Source organism: Grammomys surdaster, unplaced genomic scaffold (genome assembly GCF_004785775.1).
Source record: "Grammomys surdaster isolate TR1022 unplaced genomic scaffold, NIH_TR_1.0 751, whole genome shotgun sequence".
NCBI classification, from domain to species: domain Eukaryota; kingdom Metazoa; phylum Chordata; class Mammalia; order Rodentia; family Muridae; genus Grammomys; species Grammomys surdaster.
The window spans coordinates 1,437,692-1,462,957 of record NW_021605170.1 but is presented as its reverse complement, the minus strand read 5'-3'; the positions used below and the strand labels follow the sequence as shown (position 1 = coordinate 1,462,957).

At 42.1% G+C, this 25,266-nt stretch overlaps 1 protein-coding gene across 2 annotated transcripts in view; it reads left to right on the top strand.

The window, feature by feature from the left end:
• The window catches only part of Btbd8 (BTB domain containing 8), a 51,197-nt gene extending 26,981 nt beyond the window's left edge, over window positions 1-24,216 (top strand). Inside the window, exons 5-9 of one of the 2 annotated variants that reach the window (XM_028782392.1) lie at window positions 5,760-5,849; window positions 16,589-16,669; window positions 17,301-17,397; window positions 22,799-22,887; window positions 24,099-24,216. In XM_028782392.1, the coding sequence (XP_028638225.1) occupies window positions 5,760-5,849; window positions 16,589-16,669; window positions 17,301-17,397; window positions 22,799-22,887; window positions 24,099-24,216 (475 nt within the window). Of the gene's footprint in view, window positions 1-5,759; window positions 5,850-16,588; window positions 16,670-17,300; window positions 17,398-20,895; window positions 20,945-22,798; window positions 22,888-24,098 lie in introns of those variants that run through there. The other variant, XM_028782393.1, reaches the window with a different exon arrangement.
• Window positions 24,217-25,266: the final 1,050 nt, after the last annotated feature.

The window sequence follows — 25,266 nt, the reverse complement described above, 5'->3', positions numbered from 1 at the left end:
GAGGAGGTTGTGAGGAAAACTAAAAGCAAAGAGAGGCACTTGTGTCTGAAACAAAGGAGGCATGTAGAGCAGAGACTCTGCTGAGCTCTGCTTCAAGCTCTCAGCTGCCCTCCAGAATATGTCCTGGCCACAGTCAGCTGAATGCACTTGCCCAGCAGATCATTTTCTACTGAGCCTTACCTCTGTCTTAAGTTTTGCAAAATTTACTTGGGTATATCCCATATACCCATCCCATTTGGATTGTCATTTTGATGCCATAAATTGAAAAGTACTGTATAATCCAACAATGTGTAGAATATAAAAAATTGACATTCCAGGGGCATCTAAAGTGGGTGCTTTGGAAATAGAATTAGGGAAGGGCACTTAAAGCCTGCTGTTGAGTTCAGTTAGCAACATAAAGTGTAAAGGAGGTGCTGAGATGTGGCCAGTACCACACTCAGATGAATTCATTAAGGTTTTAACCCCTTTTTCATTTTAGAGAAATTTGAGCTAGAAATCTTGATGAATACTTGCATCATTCTTGCAAGGAAGGAGAGCCCCAATTAGGGAATTGTTTTTAAAGAAAGGTTGGCCTTATAGTGAAAGACACAAACATGTGAGGGACCTTTCTTGAGGTGCTGTGGATGGAACCCAGAGCTCTGCCACTGAGTTACCTTCCCCACCCTGCACATTCACTTCAGATCTGTGATATCTGGGGTGTACACAGCTTGTTTCGAAATCCTGAGTTTTGATAAGTTTTAGTTTAGCTTAGTTTAGTTTTTTTGAGACAGGGTTTCTCTGTGTAGCCCAGGCTGTTCTGGAACTTGCTCTGTAGAGCAGGCTGGCCTTGAACTCACAGAGATTCGCCTGCCTCTGCCTCCCTAGTGCTAGGATTAAAGGCATGTGCCACCACTGCTCAGCTAGTTTTGAGTAATCGACTGTGAAGTTGGCTATATTGTATCAGCAGATAGGGGATTTATTATACTTTACAATTTAACTTCAAAAGGCTGTTCCATGGAAGCTGCAATCAAAAGATGTTCTCTAAAATATGTGTCACAAAGTAGAGTGTACAATGGTGATGTCCTCAGAAAGTGTCTGTACTCTTCTGGGTTTGAGCCTTAATCAGTTACGTGGAGCTAAATAAGGCAAGATCTACTTTTTTTCCCCCACCTCCCTCCGTTAAAGCAGGAGGACTTAAAAGTTCTCTCCTTGAGAGTCTTTGTGAGCAATCCCGGCCATTGTTCTGCATGGAATAGTGAATCTAGTTCAGCTAACATTAGGCAGTGTGGACTAGCACTGTACTGAAGCAGCAGTAAGGGGGAAATGAGGGCATCTGGGTACAGCCGGAAGCAGCATTGTCAGTTGAGATCAAATTTAGTCAAAAAGAAGAAAATAGTTTCTGACATGTTAGAAACTAAAAAGGATGTTGCAAAGATTCTTAATATACCATGCCATCTACAGCACTGGTTAACCAGAGGCAGATGTCCTAATTAAAAAGGAGTCTTTTCTAAGTTTCTATTTTAAGGTCAGAGTAATCACTTATGCCTCAGATGCTTTTAATGCTTTCTCTGGAGAGAGCTAGCTAACATGTTGTGAGAGTTCAAATCTTGTGTTGCAGACACAGGGTTAGATTAGATTGCAGGAGGTATGCACAGTAAATATGAGCATGGGGGAAGCCAGAGGAGCCTGGAGGTTGTCGGACTCCAGTGCTGATCTGACCTTGGAAGAAGGAATGGCCTGTGTGCACCTTAGGCTGCAAGATATGTCTGGGGACATTCCTACAGGCTCTTGGAAAATGTCGAAGTAGTCACCCATCAGAAACATCCGTCACCCAGACCTTTAGAGGCACCTTTCTCCTCCACTCTGCTCAGTTATGTCAAGAAAGACTCAGCAGGTGGCCTTGGGATCAGTGTGCTTTAGATTTCAGAGTGTGTTACACAAGTCGGTGGTCAGAGACATTCTCATGACTGTCCACGCTAGAGTCATGACATGCTGTGTATCTGTGTGACTTTGTTGCTAGGCTTAGCCAGATAAACGGTGTTGATAGACTGATAGAATTCTAATGGTATTGTTCATTATGGCTTTTGGATGGATTGGGCTTGGTGGTATATATCTAATTGCAGCACTCAGGTGGCTGAGGCAGCAGAGTCACCAGGTGTTTGTATCCCATCCCAACCAGCCAGTTCAAGATACACCTAAGAAACTTAGTCAAACCTGTCTCAAAAACTATTGTGTAACAGTTGATGGATGCACACTCGTAGACTGTGCGCTGCTGAGCCCGAGGTCCACAAGGGGTAAAGGCGATGCATACAGAGTGGAACGGTGCACACACTGGTCCTTCAGTGAGATTATTGTAGGAGACTAGGCTGTCCAGGTGGGCAGGCGTCCTGAAGGACTTCCCAGTGCACTGCTAACCGTGATCATCTCTATAGACTGGGGTTGACGTAAAAAGGGGCAAGTGAGGAACTTAAGACTTCATTTATACAGTTCAGTGGTGAGCTACTACAGACATCTTACAATTTAAAATCGTACTGTTGACGTACTTGCTTTAGGAAGGAATCACAAACTGTAATATTTGTAATCTGTCCATGTAGACTCAGTCATACTTTACAGACTCTACTTTTATCCTACCTTATGTTTTGTTTTGTTTTTTTCTGCTTTTTGAGATAAAGTCCTGCTCTGTAATCCTAGCTGGTGGATCTGAGTTCTCTATGTAGACTGGCCTCAACCTTGTCACTCTCTTCCTGTTTTTGCCTTCCCAATGCTTGGGTTACAGGCATGCGCTCCATGCCTGGCTTCTGTATTAAATCAAAATTCTTAGATCATTGATTTGATACTACAAGTCTTTTTTTTCTTTCCCTGTGTGTGTGTTTGTGTGTGTGTTGCATTTCCTTACAAGTATGTTTCCTGTAGATACACTTGGGAAAGTCAGAAGTCAACCTCCTGCATCTTCCTCTGCTGCTGTCTACCTTACATTCTTTTAAAATTGCACTTATTAGTGTGTATGTGCACGTGTGTCTGCCATGGCGTGCTGGTAGGGATCAGAAGACAGTCTGTGAGAATCAAGTCCCTCCTTCCACCATGCCAGTCCAACACCCCCCCCCAACACTAGATAGGAGAGAAAGAAGGTTAGAGAAGACGGGTGGTATAGTCCTCTTTAGACTAATTCTTGCTGATTTGGGGTTTCATGTTCCTAGGGGCAAGTCCAATCATCATTGTCAGAATATCTCCAAACAACAGATGAACAAACCAGCAAACCAGTAGGCCAGCAATAGTAAACGCAGCAGCAGCAGGAGGGTCAGCAGCAGGGGGAACAGCAACAGCAGGGAGATCAGAACAGCAGTAGGGAGACAGTAGCCACCCAGGCCCTCTCAGGGCCTTCCTATCTATACCTTCTCCAGAATCTCCAGAATTAAACTATCTGCAGCTGGCAAAAATCATGCCCCTGCTAGTGCACAAAGCAAATCTTAATCACCTGCTGTGAAGCAGTCTTTCATCCCACATCTGGGACTAAAACAAAAACACATTCACATAACTAAGTTTTTAAATAAATCATCACTACAACTTTGTTCTAGTCAGAGATTGACTGATTCAAAGCTGTCATTATAAGGACATATCTGTTTCCTAACCACTCTTCATCTTAGAGTTTGAATCCTTGGTTTGTCTGCCAAAACTCCTTTTTAGTGTGCCCAAGTTGTAATAGTGTGCTATCAAGCTTTGAAGATTGCTGAAAAGCTGCCCTGCCTCTCACCCTCCTGATTTCTGCTCATTTTGGCACAGAAGTTTCAAATGCTTAAGGCTCCATTGTATCTTCTGCCTTTCCTCTAATGATGTATCTAACAACAGCGGTCCAGTCCAGTGATTGGGCCTGATCTTATGGTCTAGGGTTGTGGTCACAGGTTTTCAGTGTGTATCATGAAATATAAAGGTTATGAGTAAAGAGTAAACAATTCTAGTATGAGTATAAGAACAGACGATTAACCAGTTCACCTCATCAAAGCTTCAAAAATAAGATGTAAGACAGATTACCTGTTCCTTAATAAGTACAGAGTGTTGTCAGCCAAGTATAGGAAGAAACTTGCTACTATAAAATTGACCTGCTTAGCCGGGTGGTGGTGGTGCACGCCTGTAAATCCCAGCACTTGGGAGGCAGAGGCAGGCGGATTTCTGAGTTTGAGGCCAGCCTGGTCTACAGATCGAGTTTCAGGACAGTCAGGGCTACACAGAGAAACCCTGTCTTGAAAAACCAAAAAAAAAAAAAAAAAATTGACCTGCTTAAATTTTGTTGATCTATGACATGAGAATTATTGCTTTGGGGTTACAATGAGCTTGTGAAGAGAAAAAGAAATGTTTAGTTAGATAAAAGTTTCAAAAGGAGGACACATAATCAATAAATATCTGTTGTAATTTCTTTTTGTGTAATGATTTTAATTAGTTTTTGAAATACATTTTTATGGAGATTGTTTTTGAAAAATGTGTAACTTGTGACTATGAGGTAATTTTCTTCTTACATGGAAAAGCTATCTTAGGGAGTATAAAAAGGGTTAAGAGAAGAAAATAAAGGGCTGGAGTCTTCTTTTGCTTTAGCCCCTCTCTCTCTCTCTCTCTCTCTCTCTCTCTCTCTCTCTCTCTCTCTCATGTGTGTGTGTGTGTGTGCTTGTAGGTGTGTGAGTAAGGCATCGCCAGCGTGCCCTCCCCTTCCTTCTCCTCCTCCACTTGTCCTGCCCATGCTCCACCAGAGTGCAACACTGTTCTGTATGTTGGACTCAATGCTGCAGCCACAATGCTTAGATAGAGTAAAACCCAATACAGGTAAGCTCAGTGGGAATTTGGGAATAAATAGTTGATTAATATTTTATTTGAAAAGACAGGAAAATTCAAAAGAAAATCTCTTTTGTCATTTCCTCAAACACAACTGCTGTGAATTCTAAATTAGAGCTCAGAACCTCTATTGAAAAGTCTATCTTTTTAAAAAAATCATTTACAGCGATTTCCACCTCTTTGCCTTTTTGTAAAATTTATTTTTATGTGTATTAGTGTTTGGCTTACGTGTATGTATGTGCACCATATGTGTACCTGGTGCCCCCAGGCTGTCAAAGGATGTCAGATGCCCTAGGACTGGGACAATGGATGCATGTCAGCTGCTTTGTGAGTTTGGGAACCTAGTTTAGGGCCTGTGCAAGAGCAGCCAGTGCTTTCAACCACTGAGCCGTGTCTTCAGCCCCTTCCCTTTCTTGTTGATGTTTCTGCAAGTTGCTAAGGTATACATGGCTACATTTCAACAGTGATAGCAGCATGTCACCAACAGAGATCCACCCTTCTCTAACCCACAATAAGAGCACATCTGATCTTTATTTCTCCATCTGCAGATGGCATAGTATTTTAGTCTTGTAAATATAAAGCTCTTTTAACAGAACTATTTAAGTGATAGTAAGGGCACTGTACTTGGTGCTTTGCTGACTTTAATGTGTTTGCTGACTTTGTGTTTAGAGACAGGCTCTCATGAGGTAGCTGAGTTCACTTGGATCCTCCTGCCTCAGGTTTCCAAGTGTGGAGTACAGCTGTGTGTTATCAAGACTGGCTTTTGAATCAATGTTTTAAACAAACAAAATGTTTAGATACAACTATGTTTATAATTTTTGTTATAGGAAGAACAAACAAGGCAGCGACTACAAACAAGACAAATAAGATTGTGTTTAAAGAGGTGGAATTGAAAACTTTTGTAAGACCACCATTTGCACAGCAGGAAATGCTCACCTGTCTTCATCTTCTCTCTTCAGGGCTGTTTTGAGTGCCAGGTCGAGCTATTTTGCCGCAATGCTGAGTGGCTACTGGGCTGAAAGCTCCCAAGAGTGTGTTACTCTTCAAGGGTGAGTAAGCATAATGGTTCTATGAGTCAGCGTGACTGTACGTGATTACAGGTGACACTTACACATGGCACTCTTCCTGTGTGTTCAGTAAAATGTGTTTTAGATGGTAAAACTTCAGAAATGACATTTTCTGAAACAAAAGACAGAAGAGGTCACTTGGTAATCAAGGTCTTCTGCTCAGGCCCTGAAACAGAGTTGAGTGACTGAAGTACCACAGACAAGTTCTCACACTTGTGAAGGTTCAGGGGTCAGCAAGGCTTCCTTAGCTGTGGACAGGTGCTCCTTGTGTCTCATGTGGCCTTTGCCATTTGTATTGTATGAAAGGATTTCCGTGATGTCTCTCTGAACACTAGTCTGTCCTACCCAGGCTCCAGCCTCTGCTTAATTTAAGCTTATCTCTTCCCAGTGGTCTCTTCTCTGCATGCTGAAGGTTGGAGCTTCAGCATCTGATTTGGGGAAGACATAGTTCATAGTGGGCATATTCAGATTATGGGATATTTTAAGTGGCAGGCTTAAAATTTCATTAGGTAAGAGGAGCAAAAAGGCATACCAGTTTGTGACATTTTATTATCAGTGTTGAAATACAGCTGGAGGGGCCTGGAGAGATTAGCCCAGTGCTCAGTGGTTAGGGACCTTCCTGCTCTCCAGAGGACCCCATGCCAGTTCCAGTACCCATATTGGACAGTGCACAGATGCCTGCAACTCCAGGTATGAGGACCTGAAGTCCTCTTCTGGACTTCATGGGCACCAGTGCACATAGATACATAAATAAAAATTTAAAAATCTAAAAAAAAAACAAAACAAAACAACTTGAAAGATCTGTCCACCAGACTGATAAGATGTTTTCCTTTGAGGTGAACTTAAAATGTCCTCTGAGAATAGAAAAGGTTGAACTGGCAGAAGCCACATCTCTTCAAGAGTAGCTGCCTTGTGTTAATTTCAGAAACTGGTTTATTACCTGTTTCTTTCTTTCTTTCTTTTTTGTTTGTTTGTCTTTTTCTTTTTTTTTCTTTTTTCTTTTTGGTTTTTTGAGACAGGGTTTCTCTATATAGCCCTGGCTGTCCTGGAACTCACTCTGTAGACCAAGCTGGCCTCGAACTCAGAAATCCGCCTGCCTCTGCCTCCCAAGTGCTGGGATTTACAGGCGTGCGCCACCACCGCCTGGCCTGTTTCATATACTTTAGACATCTACTTTTAAAACTGTCAGTATATTCTATTAAAACTGAATTCGGTGAGAATTTAAATTAAGGAATGATACAAATGATACTGTTTGATTTAGAATCCACCTTTTTTATATGCTTTATTTTTATGTCTCTCAGACTTCTCTTAGAAATGAAGTGACCTGAATCTCCATGATATATTCAATTGTTGTAAACCTTGGAGATTAAGTTTCCATGTATATTTTATTCATATTTGTATGTATTAAATGAGTCTATGACATTATTACAGAATGTAAAGTCAAATTTTCTTTTTTTAAAACATTTATATTGATTCTCTGGGACTTCTACATCATGTACCCCGATCATACTCACTTCCTAGTTCTTCCGTAACTGCCCCCAACCCTTGTGACCTCCCCTCCAAAAAAAGTAAACAAGTCCAGGCTGTGTCATCTGTGCTCACTGGAGCACAGCAAACTCTCAAATAGAGCTGAGTCCTTCCCTCCTCAGTCCCCACGGAGGCCATCAGTTGTGGAGACCTACACTTCAGCATCCCTGTCACACTTTTAAAGAGTTCTCAGTAGCTTCCTGTCTAGGCTGTTACTCTTTTTGTAGGGGAGCTTACAGGGGGCAGTAGTTGTCACAGAAGCCTTCCATGTCCCTCCCTCTCAACTACGTACCTGTATAGATCACAATCCTTGCTCTTCCCAGTCAGTAGGAGCGTGGATCAGGGGCCTCCACACAGTTGCTGGTGACAGCACAGACCACAAACATAACTCTGGCTTCAGTAGGATCATGGATACAGATAAGGCCATTGAGACAGCATGGCCCATGGACAAAAGCATGGGTTCCAGCTGCAGTACAAACCACGGACATATGCATGGTCTTTGATAGTAACGTGGGCCACAGATACCAACACAGACTATAGCTGCAGTAGGACCCCAGACCTAGGCATGGCCCTCAGTAGCAGCATAGGCCCAGATGGGCCCAGATACAGACATCGCCATAGCATCAGGTGGAAGCAGAGGACACTCAGAGCAAGATGATTCCTGGCAGCAGCAAGGCCTACAGACATTAATGTGGCTTCAAGCTACAGCACAGCCTTTGGGCATCCTCATGGCCTTCCATGGTAATATGGGCCACAGACATCAAGGGAGCAAAGCTGATGCCATAGTCCAACTTTTAAAGCCCTTTTTGTAGATTTGTGTGCGTGAGTGGTGGTGTGCACACACAGCACATGTGTGGCATGTGAGTGGTGGTGTGCACACACAGCACATGTGTGGCATGTGAGTGGTGGTGTGCACACACAGCGCATGTGTGGCATGTGAGTGGTGGTGTGCACACACAGCGCATGTGTGGTAGTTAAGGCACACTTTTAGGAGCACATTCTCTCCTCCCATCATGGGTTCAAGGGATTGGACTGAGGTCAGTCATGCCTGGCAAGGGCTCTACCAATGAGCCAACTTTTTAGCATACATTTAACATGGCATGGTTTTCTGTGGCTTACAGTCAAAGAAAGCATATTGATAAAGGGATTCCTCAGCAAAGGAAAGTAATTTATAGAGTGTGCATACCTAATTTTTTCCTACAACACATCTTAAATTTTCATGCACGTTGGTGACAGTTTCAGCTAGCTGGATTATATCAAGTGTATCTTTGTCTCTGTCTTCAGCAAATGTATAACAATTATAATTCATTTTCTTTCTCCTCCACATTCATCATGCCCTTTAGTGTTTGGCAGCAGTCTGTGAGGTAGAGAAGAAAGATTCACTTGTTGAAATGATTAAGAATAAGATCAGAGAAGTCAAACATCTTCTCAGGTTTACACAATTATATCCAATATGAATCACATGTATTTGTTCTTGTTAAAATGTCCTCTGGGAGTTCATCTCTACATCTCTTCTGTTAGATCTGAAGGAGACTGTCTCCTTGGAGTCATCCATTCCTGCTGGTTCCTACAGCCTTTCTGCCTTATGTTCCACATAGATGCCCCAAGCCTCAGGGGATGGGTTCAATGAAGACTTTCCATGTAGGACTGAGTGTTCCAAAGTCCAGCACTGCATATTATCCAGTTGGGAGTTTTTGTGTTAGTTGCCGTTTGTGAGAGGAAGCTTCTCTGGTGATGGCTGAGCTAGGTACTAATCTAAGGTTATAACAGAATGTGTGTTTCTTCAGCAGAATTGTGGTAATTGTTTTTTCCCTAGGCCTGTGGCCTGTCTTGTCTCAGGTTCTGTCTATGGAGTGGGACTTAAGTCCAGTCAGATACTTGCTGGTCACTCCCATGAACGACATCTGTGCCACCATTGCAGCAGTGTGTCTGCAGGCATGTCTCTATTGCACAACACAGGGCTTGTAGTTGACGCAGCATGCAGAGTATAGTGCCACGAACACCAGTCAGTCAGTAGGGATGAAGGCTCTAGTTGGGCACCAGCTTGACTTCTCTGTACTCAGATGAGATAGATGAGGGCTGTCTTCAGTAAGAGGGCCTCACCATTAGCTTGTGGGGAGCAACCAAATAGCCAGAGTAGTTTGGATTTTCCATGGAGGGGGGGACTTCAGCTAACAACTCAACTAGAATGCAGCCCATTTCTGGCACTGGAGGTTTCCCTTGGTGACAAAGGTGTCTAGTTGGGGCATTATCTCCCCACTTGGTGACTTCCTTGAGACTTCTTTCTGCTGTAATAGGTTTCTGTGTGACTCCTCATGGCCCTTAGTGTTACGTGTCCCTGCCCATTTTTTTTTCCTTCCCTTATCCCCCTCTCCCACCCCATTTAATTCTCCCATTCCAGTGTCCCCATCACTCCCATCTCTTCATAGTTATATATTTTGCTTCCCTTTCTTTGGGAAATCTCCCCTCCTCCTAGTCCCTTACTCTATAGCTAGCCTCTTTGGTTATACAGTTTGTAATGTGCCCATTGAACACTTAGAAGCTAACCTCTGCATATAAGTAAGACATCCAGTGTTCCTCTCTTTGTGTTGGCTTCTCTCACTCAGGATGATTGTTTCTGGCACCATCTATTTACCTAACAATTTTATAGTTTCATTCTAACAGCTGACTATTTCACCAAATATACTGCATTTTTGTTGCCGTGCTCATTTGTTGATGGATCTGTAGGCTCTTTCCAGGTTCTGGCTATTATGAGTAGAACAGCAGCAAACATAGAATCATTTTTTGGGCATGTGCCTAAGAATGGTGTGTTTGCCAGGGTTCTCTAGAGGAGCAGAACTGGTAGAATGATTATATACATGTATGGGATTTAGACTGGATTACAGGCTGGGGTCCTGTTAGTCCAACTATGACTGTCCACCAATAGAAAATGCAAGAATCCAGCAGTTATTCGGTCCATGAAGGTGGGTGTCTCAGCTGGTCTTCCAACTTCAAAAGATCCAGATTAAAGGTGGATCTTTCTCCTTCAAATGATTTGATTAAGAAAAATCTTGCACAGATGAAGTCAAGTTCCCAGCAGAAATAGCCATCACAAGTGTTGGATCTTGAGGTAAATCTATTCCCCACTTCTGGAGGAATTTCACACTGATTTCCATGGTGACTGAACAAGTTTGTATTCCCACCAGCAGTGAATAAGTTTCCTCTCCCTGCCAGCATGAGCTGTCATTTGTTTTATTGATCTTGACCATTCTGACTAGTGACAAAATGGTGTCAAAATCTCTAAGTAGTTGTGATTTGCATTTCCCTGATAACTAGAGAGGTTGAATGTTTCTTTACATGTTTCTCAAATACTCATCTTTTAAGGATTCTGCTTAATTTAATCATTTGGGAACTCTCTGCTTTGTTCTGAACCCTGCTTTTTTTAAGAGGGCCTTTTTTTTTTTTTTGATGTCCAGTGTTCTTGTCAGAAAGTCTTTTCCTGTGCCTGTTCCCCACTTCTCCTCTATCAGACTCAGGATTCAGGGTGTCTGGCCTTATGTTGAGGTTATTGATTTATGTAGAGTTAAGTTCTGTACAGATAAACAGGTATTGATCTTCATTCTTCTGCATGCTGCACCATTTGTTGAAGATGCTACCTTTCTCTAGTGTGTAGCTTTAGCTTATAAAAAACAAAAACAAAAAACCAAGGTGTCCACAAGCAGGTGGACTTGTATCTGGGTCCTCAGTTTGGTACTGTTGATCAGTGACTGTTTTTATCCAATAACATGCTGTCTTTGTTACTCCAGCCCTGTATATAGTCTGAGAATGAGGGGGCAGTACTGCTCCAGCAGCTATCTTATTATTCCGTGTGTTTTAGCTGTCTTGGACATTTTGTGTTTGTGTATGAAGTTTAGGATTATTTTTTCAACTTCTATAAAGAATTATGTTGAAGTTTTGATGGGAAGCTCAGTGACTCTGTAGACTGGTTTGGTAGGGTGGCTGTTTTCAGTATATTTGTAGACTGGTTTGGTAGGGTGTCTGTTTTCAGTGTATTTGTAGACTGGTTTGGTAGGGTGGCTGTTTTCAGTGTATTTGTAGACTGGTTTGGTAGGGTGTCTGTTTTCAGTGTATTTGTAGACTGGTTTGGTAGGGTGGCTGTTTTCAGTGTATTTGTTCTACCGTACTCTGATGTCTTCTTCAGTTTCTTCCTTCAGTGTCTAACAGTTTCACTACAGCAGTCTTTCACTGTTTCGTCAGAGTTATCCCAGTGTACCCTCCTCCCATCGATTGTGCATTTCTTTCTCAGTCTTTTTGTATGTAGGAAGGCTACCGATTTTTGTGTGTTAATTTTGTGTCCTGCTACTTTGTTGAAAGTTTTTATCAGCCTTAGAAGTTTCCTGAGTTTGTATAACCTCATACTGTTCACAAATAAAGATAGTTTTACTTATTTCTTTACTACTTGTACCTCCTTGACCTCATATTACTCTAGCTAAGACTACTAGCACTATATTAAACAGGTAAGGACATACTTGTCTTGTTCCTGATTTTAGTAGAAAGGCTTTCTAGTTTAACTCAGTATTTATCCCACAATAGTCACTGAGGAAATTGGAAGTCTTTCCATCTGCAGCTCTTGACTGCTTTGGAATATTCTTTCTAAATGTGTCAATCAGTCATTTTCAAACTCTTCCCTTAGAACTCCAAACCTCCTTATAGGCATGCAAGACACCTAGATATGAGGTTGGAACTGGAATTTAAAATCCTCAAACCCTGTGCTCCTTTAACTTTTAACTGTTTTGTTTTCTTTGAGACTTCTAAGTTTAGCTATAAGAATATGATCGAGAAGTTCTTATGTATCAATGCTCCTCAGCCCTCCCTGTGAACTTGTAAGATGAAATGCTCATATACCCCAGCTTCAGAGATGAGGTCTGTTCATAAAGAAATCAGTAAAGAAGAACCAAGTGCCATCAACTACTGCTTATCTACCCTGTGACTCTCTGTCCGTAATTTATGGTGGAAGTAGTAAGATATTTCCTCTTGGTATGGCTCAGCTACTATTGATCTGTTTTACTAGCTTATTCATTGGAAAGTCAAATTGACATTGCTAAATTAGTTTCAGAAAGTCATTTAAACAATCAGGCTATGTTCTGAGAATCCAACTCAGGCCCTTTGCTTATACAAGTGTCACTGTACCACTGAGCAGTCTCCCAGCCCTGCTTCCTTTGTATGGATTGGAGTGCAGGCGTGTCTTCCCTTGCAGAAAGAACATGGTAGTTCCTCAGAGATATTAGAGTCCTAGAATCATGATTTCACTTGTGCCTTAGAGTTGGAAGGAAATTCTATTGAGAGAAACTGAAAGACAGAATGGAGCCATAGACCAACACTCCCACGAGGAAACTCAAGCTTTTCCAGTTTTATGAATCAAAATCATATAGACATGGCTTTTGGCTGTGAATCTGGAATTTTTCATCTCCCTGAGCTTTGGGGGATTATATAGATCGTAATTCTCTCCTGTCTAAAATCCTCTCATGTCTTCTCATTGGAGTAAGAATTAAACCCAGACTCTTTATTGTGGCCTGCAATATATGTAGTCTAGTCACAGGCGTCTTCCTTGCTGTCATCCTTCTTGTCCTTGCTTGTCAGCTTCCCCTGTAGGCTCATTCCTGTCCCAGCCCTTCTGGACCTTCCACCCCCTCTGCCTATGAAATCCTATGTGGCCAGCCCCTTCTCAAGCACAAAACCTCAACCCTTCCCAACTTTCAGCAACCCCTTCCTTGGCTGTGCTCCTCTTCTGGCATCGGAAGTACTATCTTTATGATACTACTCATTTTCTGGTTTTTCTTCAGATGTCTGTACATATCTGATGTATTTGTTTTCTGTGTATGATGTTTTGCCTGCCTGTATGTCTGTGCACTACATGCATGCAGTACCCACAGAGGTCAGAAAGGGCATTGGAGCCCCTGGACTGGAATTACAGAAGGTTGTCAGCTGTCATGCAGGTACTGAAAATTAAAGCCTGGGTTCTCTGGAAGAGCAGCCAGTGCCCTTAACTGCTCTTAACCATCTCTCCAGCCCTTCTCTTAGACCAGCAATTCTCAACCTGTGAGTCACAACATACCTCAAAATACCATCAGAAAATACAGACGTTTACCTGCCTCACAGTTCACAACTAGCAAAATTTTAGCCAAGTTATGAAGTAGTATCAAAAATAATTTTATGTCTGGGCCACTACAACATGAGACACTGTATTAAAGGGTTGCAGCATTTTGAAAGGTTGAGAACTACTGGCTTAGACTATAACCCTCTAAGTCTAGAATAAAACCTGCTTATTAATAAATAATAAGTATGAAATGACAGACAAACAGATAGATGGGAGAGTAAAGTCCCTCTGTTTCCCCATCATCCACGTACAGGAACTTGAAACTTTCTAAAGCAGAGTTCAGAGAGTAGGGTGTGGTTAGTCTGACCTTAGATCTTTCCTTTTAACTGAGTACACTAATGTTCTCCTCTTCTACAAGTGTTCATCTGGTTACATTTTAGCTGGAATAGCATTTTAAATCTGCTCACTTAAGCTGGACTATTTGACTAATTTTTTATTTTCTAGGTGGAATCAATAGTGGTGGACAGGACATCACTGCTGTGTGAGGGATACAGGAAACATAGCCTGCAGTGCACACTTACAGCACTGCTGTGTGAGGGATACAGGAGACACAGCCTGCAGTGCACACTTACAGCACTGCTGTGTGAGGGATACAGGAGACACAGCCTGCAGTGCACACTTACAGCACTGCTGTGTGAGGGATACAGGAGACACAGCCTACAGTGCACACTTACAGCACTGCTGTGTGAGGGATACAGGAAACATAGCCTGCAGTGCACACAGCACTGCTGTGTGAGGGATACAGGAGACACAGCCTGCAGTGCACACTTACAGCACTGCTGTGTGAGGGATACAGGAGGCACAGCGTGCAGTGCACACTTACAGCACTGCTGTGTGAGGGATACAGGAAACACATCTGCAGTGCACACTTACAGCACTGCTGTGTGAGGGATACAGGAGACACAGCCTGCAGTGCACACTTACAGCACTGCTGTGTGAGGGATACAGGAGACACAGCCTGCAGTGCACACTTACAGCACTGCTGTGTGAGGGATACAGGAAACATAGCCTGCAGTGCACACTTACAGCACTGCTGTGTGAGGGATACAGGAGGCACAGCCTGCAGTACACACTTTCAGCACTGATATGTAGGGGATACAAGTGGTTCAAGTTTAGAAAATGCAGAAGTTGATTAGTGTTGGAACAGCTTTGGAGAGAGCTGGAGGTGTGTGATAAAGAACTGTGTAAGAAGCCAAAGAAGTTAGACTCTGTGGGCTTGTGGGACTCTCTCTGTGGGACTCCATAAAAGATTTGCTGTATTTTGCAAAATCCTTGTAATGGCAGTGTAGGAAATGGAATACAAGTGGATTTCAGGCAAATACATGCACACACATAGGTTATCTGGAATAATCCTGAGAAATAAAAGCACTGCTGGAGTTATCTCCATCCCCAGCTTCAAGTTGAAGAACTGTACTAATAGAAACAGCATAGTATTGATATAAAAACCACATTGATCATTGAAATTAGAGTAGAAAAAAAAAAGAAATTAGAGTAGAAAGCCTGGGCCTAATAACACACTGGAGAAAAGACAGCATCTTCAGCAAATGATGCTGGTCAAACTGGATGGCTGCATGTGGAAGAATGCAAGGATATTCATACTTATCCTATTCAAAGCCAACACCAAGTGCACCAGTGCCCTCACCAGGTATTCTGAATCTCAGAAAAGAGCGTAGGGAACAGGCTTGAATGCATCGGCCTAGCCTAGGAAAGGACTGTCTGAACAGGGTCCCCAGAGCACTGGCACTAAGACTAATGGGGCCTTGTGAGACTGTAAGACAAAGGACACTCACCTTTGAGGAAAGAGGCAACCTACCAGATGGGAAAGGAAAACAAATAACCCAATTTAAAAATGGAGTATAGAGCTAAAGAGAGCTCTTGACCACAAATGGCTGAGAAATACTTTTAAAATGTTGAATATCCTTACCCACCAGTGGACCTGAGACTAGATAGATAATGGGGCCAAAAAGAAAAAAAAATTGACACAGCAATAAAATGGCTCATATGGCATACTGCTACACCTGTGTATCAGTGAATTGCTCAGCCCTCATCTGAGAGATACCCACAGCAACATGCAGAGTCACAGTAAGAGACTTTGGAGTGCTCATCCCTGACACCGTGCCTCTCAAGGCTCAGGGTCTATGCTGAGTGGGGGCAGAAACATTTAAGAGCCAGAAGTAGTGCATGAGTTTAAGGAAACATCTGTTTCCAGACACAACAGATTGGATCCACATCCAGGCTCCCAAAGACTATGACACCATGCACAAGACACCCTAGCCCAAGCCACACAAGACCCAATCATGAAGGAGATACATTGGGCACAAAGTCTCACCCCTACCCAAGAAGCTTTTCCCAGATGAGAACTGCTGGGAAATGGAGTACAATGTAGCAGCCACGCCCCAGGGCACGCCGTGAGCAGGAACAGTCAGACAACCCAGATTACACCATGGATTTTAGAGGCCTTTTCCTTTTGTGATTTTTGTCGTTTTAAGAGAAAAAGAACATAAAATTGGGGAGAATCTGGGAGGCTTTGGGGAATGGAACAGAATATGATAAAAATAAAAATATACAAAATTCTCAGAGAGTAAGAAAAATTTAAACATAAAACATTTTTAACTTATATAAAAATTCATAGGTTCTGGGGTCATTTTGTTGTTTTTAATTTTTTAGATTTTATTTTATGTATATGTTTATATGTATATACATACATGTACATACAAGTACTCTAACCACTGAACCACCTCTCCAGCCCTTGATTTTTTTTTTTTTGATTCAGAGTTTCATTGTGTAGCCCTGGCTGATTAGAAATTTCCTACATAGACAAAACTTTTGAACTCAGGATATCCTCCTGCCTCTTCTTCCCCAATGCTGTGTTTAAGGGACCATGCCCAGTCTTGCTGCAAATTTTAAATTAGTGATATACTTACATGTTATTTGAAGACTAGAGGTTAGCACTTTAAGTTTATGGGGAAATAGAATGTGCAATTAAATGTACGTACTAGTGAATGTACTAATTACACCTGAAGTGTTTCTAGACTCGAAAGTTATTTTCTTCTTGCAGTATAACCCATGTAGAAATGAATGTTATGATGCACTTTATATATGGAGGAACTTTGAATTTTCCAGAAAAGGCTAATGTTGGGTATGTATTATTTTTGGTAAGTTTAAACATAAAAGTTGTGTGGGTTCTGTTTTGTTGAACTATTTTGCAAAGAGTCAGTGAAGTAGAAACTTCACTTTTATTGTCTGTTTTGCTATATTTTTATTGTATTTAGGGAATCTGTAAAAACAGTAAGTATGAGGCTGCAGAGACGGCTCAGTGGTTAAGGACTTGTTGCTCTTGCTGAGGAGCCTCGTTCAGTTCTCTCAGCACCACATGGAGGCTCCCACCTGTAACCCCAGCTCCAAAAGATCCTGTGCCCTCTTCTGGCCTCCAAGGGCATCAGTCATGCATGTGGTGCTCAGACATGAACAAGCAAAACACTCATGCACATAAACTTTAAAAAGAGTGTAGCCTTTAGAGCACTATCCTTTGTTCTGTATGTGGATATGTGAGGGGAATGCTGTGTCTCCATATCCTCTCTCCCTCCCTTCTCCCCTCCCTCCTCAACACAAAGCAGTGCTGTGTCAGTGCTAACGATTTTGACCTAAGAATGTAAAGCAAAAAGTTAGATTCCTTTTTTTTCTGAATGTACAATATTATCAAAAAGTTATTATGCATTATTCTTTGATTTTACCTTTGAGAATTGTCAGTTAATATCTGTTTATTTTAGTCAGATACTGATCGTGGCTGATATGTATGGACTGGAAGGATTAAGAGAAGTAGCAATCTATGTTTTAAGAAGAGATTACTGTAATTTCTTTCAGAAGGTAATTGTTAATTCTAACAAATCACCAGTTAATATGTGTTAGATTTTGAATTTTGGATGCAGTCATGCTTAAAAATGTCACAATTTAGCTAGTAAGCACTCTTGCTGAAAAATAACACAAGAAATGCTTATGAAAAGCAGAAATTAAGTATAATCACTTTAAGAAAAGTCAAACCGATATGAGAATTTATTGACAGTATATAAAGAATCTTGTATAATTCAAAGATAGAGTATATAGCTAGGCCTCATGTTGAGTTTGGCAATAACTGGCTCCATTTCTCCAAGAACCCCACAAAGGCTTTGTTGGCTCTCTCCTTTCCCTTTGTTGTGTCTGAGCACAGCCTTTGTCTGATGGAGTGTGAGCATGTTTTGGTTTGCACAGATTTACTGTCTAAAGAAAGAGCCTTTGTACACTAGTCTTAGATTTGTCATTCTTTAATACACTTTGTGAATATAAGTTAATTCATATGTTTATGATTTTCTTATTTTGCAAATTTTCTATAATTGATTGAGATTATATTTATTTAACAATGAACAAAAACTCTTAAAAGAATTGTTCAGATTGTGTTTCTTTCTTATTAGGTACTTGATACAATATTATAAATTGTCTGTTTTTACATTGGATAGGACCTTCTCTGTCCCCTGAATTAGAGTAATGTAAGGGCAGTTCCCTACCCTCTCAGTCCCTCCTTAAGCACATAAGGAGCTCATAGCCATTTAGGCCCCTTCCACAGGAGTCAGACCCAGAGAACAGAAGAATGGGAGGCTGAACCATGCTCTCTCTATTCCATTCTAGATCTCCCACCCACAGGTTTAGTCTGAGAGGAGGGAAAGGCTTGGGTCAGATATTTCAGAAGTATTAAAGCAGCACTCTACTAGAAAAAAAGATTTGACAGATGTGGTTAAAAGTAATAGTTGGGGAAAATATTTTGTGTTAGTATCCATTCTGAGCTGCAATTCTTTAAGAAACTGATTTACACCTGCCTACATAGTAAAGTTCTCTTCTATAAGTAATCCTTACACACATGTGGCTCTATTTTTAGTATGTTCATGAGTGTTGAGTTAAATGCAGCTCCTTGTATTATACTTTCAGTAATCTACTTAGTGCTTTGTTAATTGGATAGATCATTTGCTGACTAATGGGTTTGAGGGCAGCTCACACATGATGTGAGAACCTAGCCATCACACTGAGAACCACAAGATCAGCACTTACTAGTTCTAGTGTCTGAAAACAAAGGGCGGGGGGAAGGAAGTATTTTGTTCTGTCAGACATGCTTACTACATTTACTGTAAACTGGGTTGTTTTGAGAAGATGATTCCCAATTCTGCTGAACTAATTTTCAACCATTACTACTTTGTAGACTTTAATATATATCTTCATAAGTGAAGCTTTGAATATGTTACCATATGTTAAAAAACTTTTAGTCTTCATTTATACACCATAGTGACTGGCCTTTAAAGTCAACACACACACACACACACAAATAAATGAATAAGCGCAGGCAGTGGTGATGCCATGATTTTAATCTCAGCATTCAGGAGGCAGAGACAGGTGTATATATGAGTTCAAAGCCAGCCTGGCCTAGAAAGTGAGTTCCAGGACAGCCAGGGCTACACAGAGAAACCCTGTCTTGAAAATAAGTAAATAAATAAATAAATAAATAAATAAATAAATAAAATGTAAAAAGAAAAGCATTTGGCAAGCCAAGGACGGGTAAGATTCTGCACAGAGCCCTACCAACCTAAGACATAAGTGCATTGCTTTTGGTAATGCATATTCCATGACAGGTAAGGAAGGCATTCTTGTCAGAACGACCTAAGACAGGCTCAGTAATGTTAATGAAATAACAAAGGGGGAGATGTGGAGAGCTTTGGGGGGAAGGCTGCTTGCCAAGAATCTGACATGGGCCAAGGACAAGGAACTGGGCTGCTTGGGAGAAATATGACATTGGCCATATGACATATGGTTATATGTTCGAGCATCTTCTGGGTACATGCCTAGGAGTAGTATAGCTGGATCCTCAGGTAATGCTATGTCCAATTTTCTGAGGAACCTCCAGACTGATTTCCAAAGTGGTTGCACCATCTTGCAGTCCCACCAACAATGGAGGAGTGTTCCTCTTTCTCCACACCCTCGCCAGCATCTACTATCACCTGAGTTTTTAATTTTAGCCATTTTGACTGGTGTGAGATGGAATCTCAGGGTTGTTTTGATTTGCATTTCCCTGACGACTAAGGATACTGAACATTTCTTTAGGTGCTTCTCGGCCATTCGAGTTTCCTCAGTTGAAAATTCTTTGTTAAGCTCTATACCCCATTTTTTAATAGGGTTATTTGGTTGTCTGGAGTCTAATTTCTTGAGTTCTTTGTATATACTAGATATTAGCCCTCTATCGGATATAGGATTGGTAAAGATCTTTTCCCAATTTGTTGGTTGTCGTTTTGTCCTATTGACAGTGTCCTTTGCCTTACAGAAACTTTGCAATTTTATGAAGTCCCATTTGTCAATTCTTGATCTTAGAGCATATGCCATTGCTGTTCTGTTCAGGAACTTTTCCCCTGTGCCCAAGTATTCGAGGGTCTTCACCACCATCTCTTCTATTAGTTTCAGTGTATCTGGTTTTATGTGGAGGTCCTTTATCCACTTAGACTTGAGCTTTGTACAAGGAGATAAGAATGGATTAATTTTCATTCTTCTGCATGTTGTCCTCCAGTTGAACCAGCACCATTTGTTGAAAATGCTGTCCTTTTTCCACTGGACAGTTTTAGCTCCTTTGTCAAAGATCAAGTGACCATAGGTGTGTGGGTTCATTTCTGGGTCTTCAATTCTATTCCATTGATTTTCCTGCCTGTCTCTGTACCAATACCATGTAGTTTTTATCACTATTGCTCTGTAGTACAGCTTGAGGTCAGGGATGGGGTTCTAGGGAGGGGAAATGGGAAAAGGGGATGACATCTGTATTGTAAATAAATAAAATATCCAATAAAAATATTCTTAAAAAAGAAAAGCGTTAATACACAAAACAAAATGCTTACATTCAGTTGTATATTTTGTTAATTTTTGAAACAGGATCTCATGTATCCTGGGCTGGCCTCAAACTCTTTATGAATCGAGCGTAACCTCCTGCCTTCACCTCCTCGGTGCTGGAGTTACAGGCATTCACCAGCATGCCTGTTTTATGCTTGAACTGCAAGCTTCATGCATTTTAGACAAGCTCTCTACCAACTGAGCTACGCTCCAAGCCCTACATTAGGTTCTTAGCTACTAATGCAATACCTTCCTAACAATTGAAAGATCATGTTAACAGTAGTTCTTAATTTTAAAGTCTGAGATTGCTGACCTAATTAGAAGGAAACATTTTAAAAGAAGCTTTGTTCTGCTTTTGGAGCAGAGAGTATTTAAAAGTATACTTCGGTGATAGATTACTGATCATCTTTAATATCATATAAACTCCCAACTGCAACTAACAAATGACTGTTGGTTTTCTCGGGTTGTTAGGCATAAGAGAGGGGCACAATGAAACTACCTAACTTCATCTCTCCTTGGGCAAATTATTAGAAATACAAAAGTGCCTCATGGCTATCTCTCAACAAGGTGAGTCCACAGTGCTGGCATGGCTGCTTGTCTGGGACAGAGAAGTAGCAAAAAATGAGGGAAAGCACTGCCTGTTATAAAGAACTCTGGTACAGAGGAAGCTTTAACCTGGAATAGTTGAAAGTTTAGGGTAGTTATGGCAGTGGAATGGAGTTTACAGTCCAGAGGAGCCTGGTGGCTTTGGTGTGTGTGTGTGTCTGTGTGTGCATATGTGTGTATGTGTGTATGTCTGTGTATGCATATGTGTGTCTGTGTATCTGTATGTCTGTGTTTGTGTGTGTATATGTGTGTCTGTGTCTATATGTGCCTGTATGTCTGTGTGTGCTTTTCTTCCATAATTTATTCATGTAACATCACAATCGCATACCCCTCCCTCCTCTCTTCCCAGTCCCACCCTTACAAATCCCTTCTCCATTATCCTCTCTCTCCTCAGAGAAGTCAGAGCCCCCCCCCAACCTTGGGTACCACCCCCACCATGGGACATCTAGTCCCAGCAGGACTAATTACCTCCTCTCCCACTAGAGCCCAACCAGGCAGTCCAGCTAGGGAAGGAGGTCCAGTGGCAGACAACAGAGGCAGAGACAGCCCCCACTCAACTTGTTAGGGGACCCACATGAAGACCAAGCTGTACATCTGCTACAAATGTGTAGGGAGGCTTGCTCTGTGGTTGGTGGTTCAGTCTGGGCCCCACAGAGCCTTGAGGTAATTGTGGTTTTATGTGTCACAGTTATGTGCTAATAAAGAGCTAGATGCCCCAATTTCCAAGGAAAGGGGGATAGTGTGCTTTGATCTGTGTGCAGCAATTCTTCTGTCTACCCTGTCAGAGTCCAGCCTGTGCTGAGCCTAGACTCAATCTGGGGCACAGTTAGGGTGTGCGTTTTTCGGGAGTTGAAGTTTGGGACCTAATAGTAGGTGGTTGGAGTGAAGCATTACAGATTGGCTTTGTATTGAGACTCAGTGATTATGTGCAGGTTTCCTCTCTCCAGTTCTCAGTGCTGAATGTGTCATTGCATGGAAGTGCTACAGTTCACTTACCATTGTCCCTAAAGTGTGACTAAAGCCTCTTTAAACATCAATGTACAAGTTTTTCACGGAAAGGCTTTTTTTTTTTAAGAAAAATTTTAGACACTAACTAGAATATGGCTGCAAGTATATTTCTGGAATTAGTTAATTCCAGATAGAGAATTAAGTGTAGGAAATAAATATATTTGAAAAATGTGTCTTTTCGACTGGATGCCCCAGGAAGAGGGGTTGGGGGAGCACCCTCTCAGCAGTGAAGGGGAGGGAGACAGGGTGAAGAACTCTGTCTGGGAGGGGTAGCATGAGGGGGCAACATTTGTGATATAAATAAATAAAAATAATTAACCATTTAAAAACAAAACAGCATCTTCCTTCTGCCCACTACCCCCATCTTTTCCCCTCTGTGGTTCTCTTCTTCACACCACACCGTCCTCTCAGCTTTTTGCTGTGCTTTCTTGTCCCTCTCTGCCCCTCCCCCAAACCCCTTCATCTTTTTTTCATAGTCCCCTTTCTATGGTGTCCTACAGAAACACACATGTACACATACACAGGTGCATATGAACTTTAAATTATATGTACATGTGAGAGCATGTAATACTTTTCTGAGTCTGGATTGTTTAATTTCACATCATGATGACTAAAAATAAAATTGCAAGTTTATTAAATTTTGAATTGTATGTATTTGCTTTATAGTTTAAGTATATAAGTAAGATTTTCTTTATGAACCAAATACATCCAACCTCTGTAAATTAAAAAGATTAAACATGACATTTTCTATCAACTTTAGCCCGTTCCCAGAACATGGACATCGATTCTAGAATGCTTAGTCATCGCTCATTCAGTTGGAGTGGAAAGCCTTTTTGCTGACTGCATGAAGTAAGTTACCTTCTGTATTCCTGTTAGTGTATGACCTTTATATAGAGTATACATGGATATATGATATGTACTCTTATCCTCCAAAATTTGTGGGCAATTTTAATCTTGGTCTGTGCTTTCAATAAAGTTCAAGGAGTTAGTTCTTAACTAGTTGTACTAATTGAGAAGGCATGTGGATTTAGATGTTACTTAAAATATGTGGGGTCATTTTCATTGACAATGAACCATGACTATGTAAACATGTGCACACAATCATCATGGGTTTAAGTACCTGTTTCTGTGGATGGACTGTTCGTGCAGATGTGGCTGTGGGTATGGGTGCGGGTGCGGGTGTGGGTGCAGTGGGGGGTGCGGGTGTGGGTGCGGGTATGGTTGTGGGTATGAGTGTGGGTGCAGGTGGGGGATGCGGGTGTGGGTGTGAGTGCGGTGGGGGGTACGGGTGCAGGGGCAGCTGTGAGTGCGGTAGGGGGTGTGGGTGCAGGTGCAGTGGGGGGTGTGGGTGCGGTAGGGGGTGTGGGTGCAGGTGCAGGTGTGATGGGGGTGTACGTGCAGCTGTGGATGTGGTGGGGGTGTGGGTGCGGTTGCCGGTGCGGGTGTGATGGGGGATTCTTGCAAGCATCGTGGCCAGCAAGGAAACAAACCTTGGAAAGATGAGAATAAAAACTCCATTAGGCCTGACTGGATCAAGCTGTGGGAGTCTGGTCCCAGGTGGTTACTGTCAGCATTTTTAAACACAGTTCTATTAGGAAACAGTTTCCAGGCAACAGTCATTCCAATTCTAGGTGCACACTAAAGTGTGGCTACTTAGAAACTCCTTTACAAAGTGCATGTGATATCCCCCCCTAAGGATGGGCTCTATTAACTGGGGACTAGGGAAGGCGAGTCTGGAGGATTTAGGTAAGGTCTGGCTCTAGATATAGCAAAGGTTACCAGTCTTTAATAACATTCACTCCAGGAAGCATATTTTATTTCTTCCACTGAGGAGGTACCCTGCATGATTAACATCCCTAACTTCTCCAGTGTTTATCAGTAAGCACAGCAACCTCATATCCTCTACATTTCTGGAAAGGAACATAATTAAGTTTATCTTAGAGCCCATTAAAGTAAGTGAGGGTCAGTCACAGTACGTGCTACTGTTTATATGATTGAAAACACAAATATTGACTTTAAAATTTTTTATTCCTCTAACTTGGATTGTTTTATTTTAACAGCTGCATTATAAGCCATTTTGCAAGATTTTGGTCAGAAAGAAGCTTTGCAAATGTTCCTCCTGAGATTCAGAAAACTTGTCTCAGTATGCAGATTCAGTCCTTAGTGAGTATAGTCTGAATGCTGTGCTTATGTACCCATCAGAACATGTATGAAACCTGTGCTTATGTGTGCATCAACGGGGTGGGACCTGTGGAAGATGGAGCATGGTGCCAGCTTGGGACAGTGCCTTCCCAGGCTGAGTCAGTGTCTTCTAAGATGCAGTGTGTGCCTAAATCAGCCTTGGATTTATGGTGCTGTTTTTCTTGTAGTCAGAATTTCTGTATCCAGAAGTTAAGATGGGTAGCTGGGAACAGCTCCACACGGAATTTTTCTGGGGACCCGTTAGCAAAAGTTTGCCTCCTTTCAGGGCAACTCTGGGGTCTGCTGATGTAGTGATCTTAGCACCAGAGAGAATGTATCCATTTGGGAGTAGACACAGCAAGGATTCCACAGAATTAACAGCTGAGACAGCCTTGCTCTGGCTGGTTTGTGAATCCACTATGAAGAAGTAGTGGTGATAGGCTGAGCCTGACTGTTAAGGGAGACAGGGCTGCAGCTCTCCATTCCGTATAAGGAAGAGCACATCTGGGGGATACATCGTACAGCATTGTAACATGTTTGTATCCTGGCTATGCTAACGTCTACCTCCTGAGTTTCCTTCTGTGTCTATTTCCAGTTAGAGTTACCACACAGTCAGGGTCATGACCAAAACCATCTTAGGGAGGATCCTTTCAGACATTGCTCCATCACTGCAGGAAGTCAGGGCAGCAGCCCAGAGCAGAAGCTGATGCAGAGGTCATGCAGGAGGAATGCTTACTGGCTTGCTCCCAATGGCTTGCTCAGCCTGCTTTCTTACAGCACCAGGAAGAACTACCAGCCTGGAGGTGGCACTGTGCATACAAGTTGAGCTGGGCCCTCCCACACAGTTATCAATCAAGAAAGTGTACCATAGGCTAATCTGATCTGGGAACTTTATCAGTTGAGGTTTCCTCTTCCTTCTGTCTTCTCTTGTGGCTTTCAAACTACATCATCACTTATAAAGGCTGCTTAAGGGGGGGGGGGGGGGGGGGGGGGGGGCGCGGGGGCTCCCCCTCTCCCTGCGGGGGGGGGGGCGGGCGGGGGGGGGGG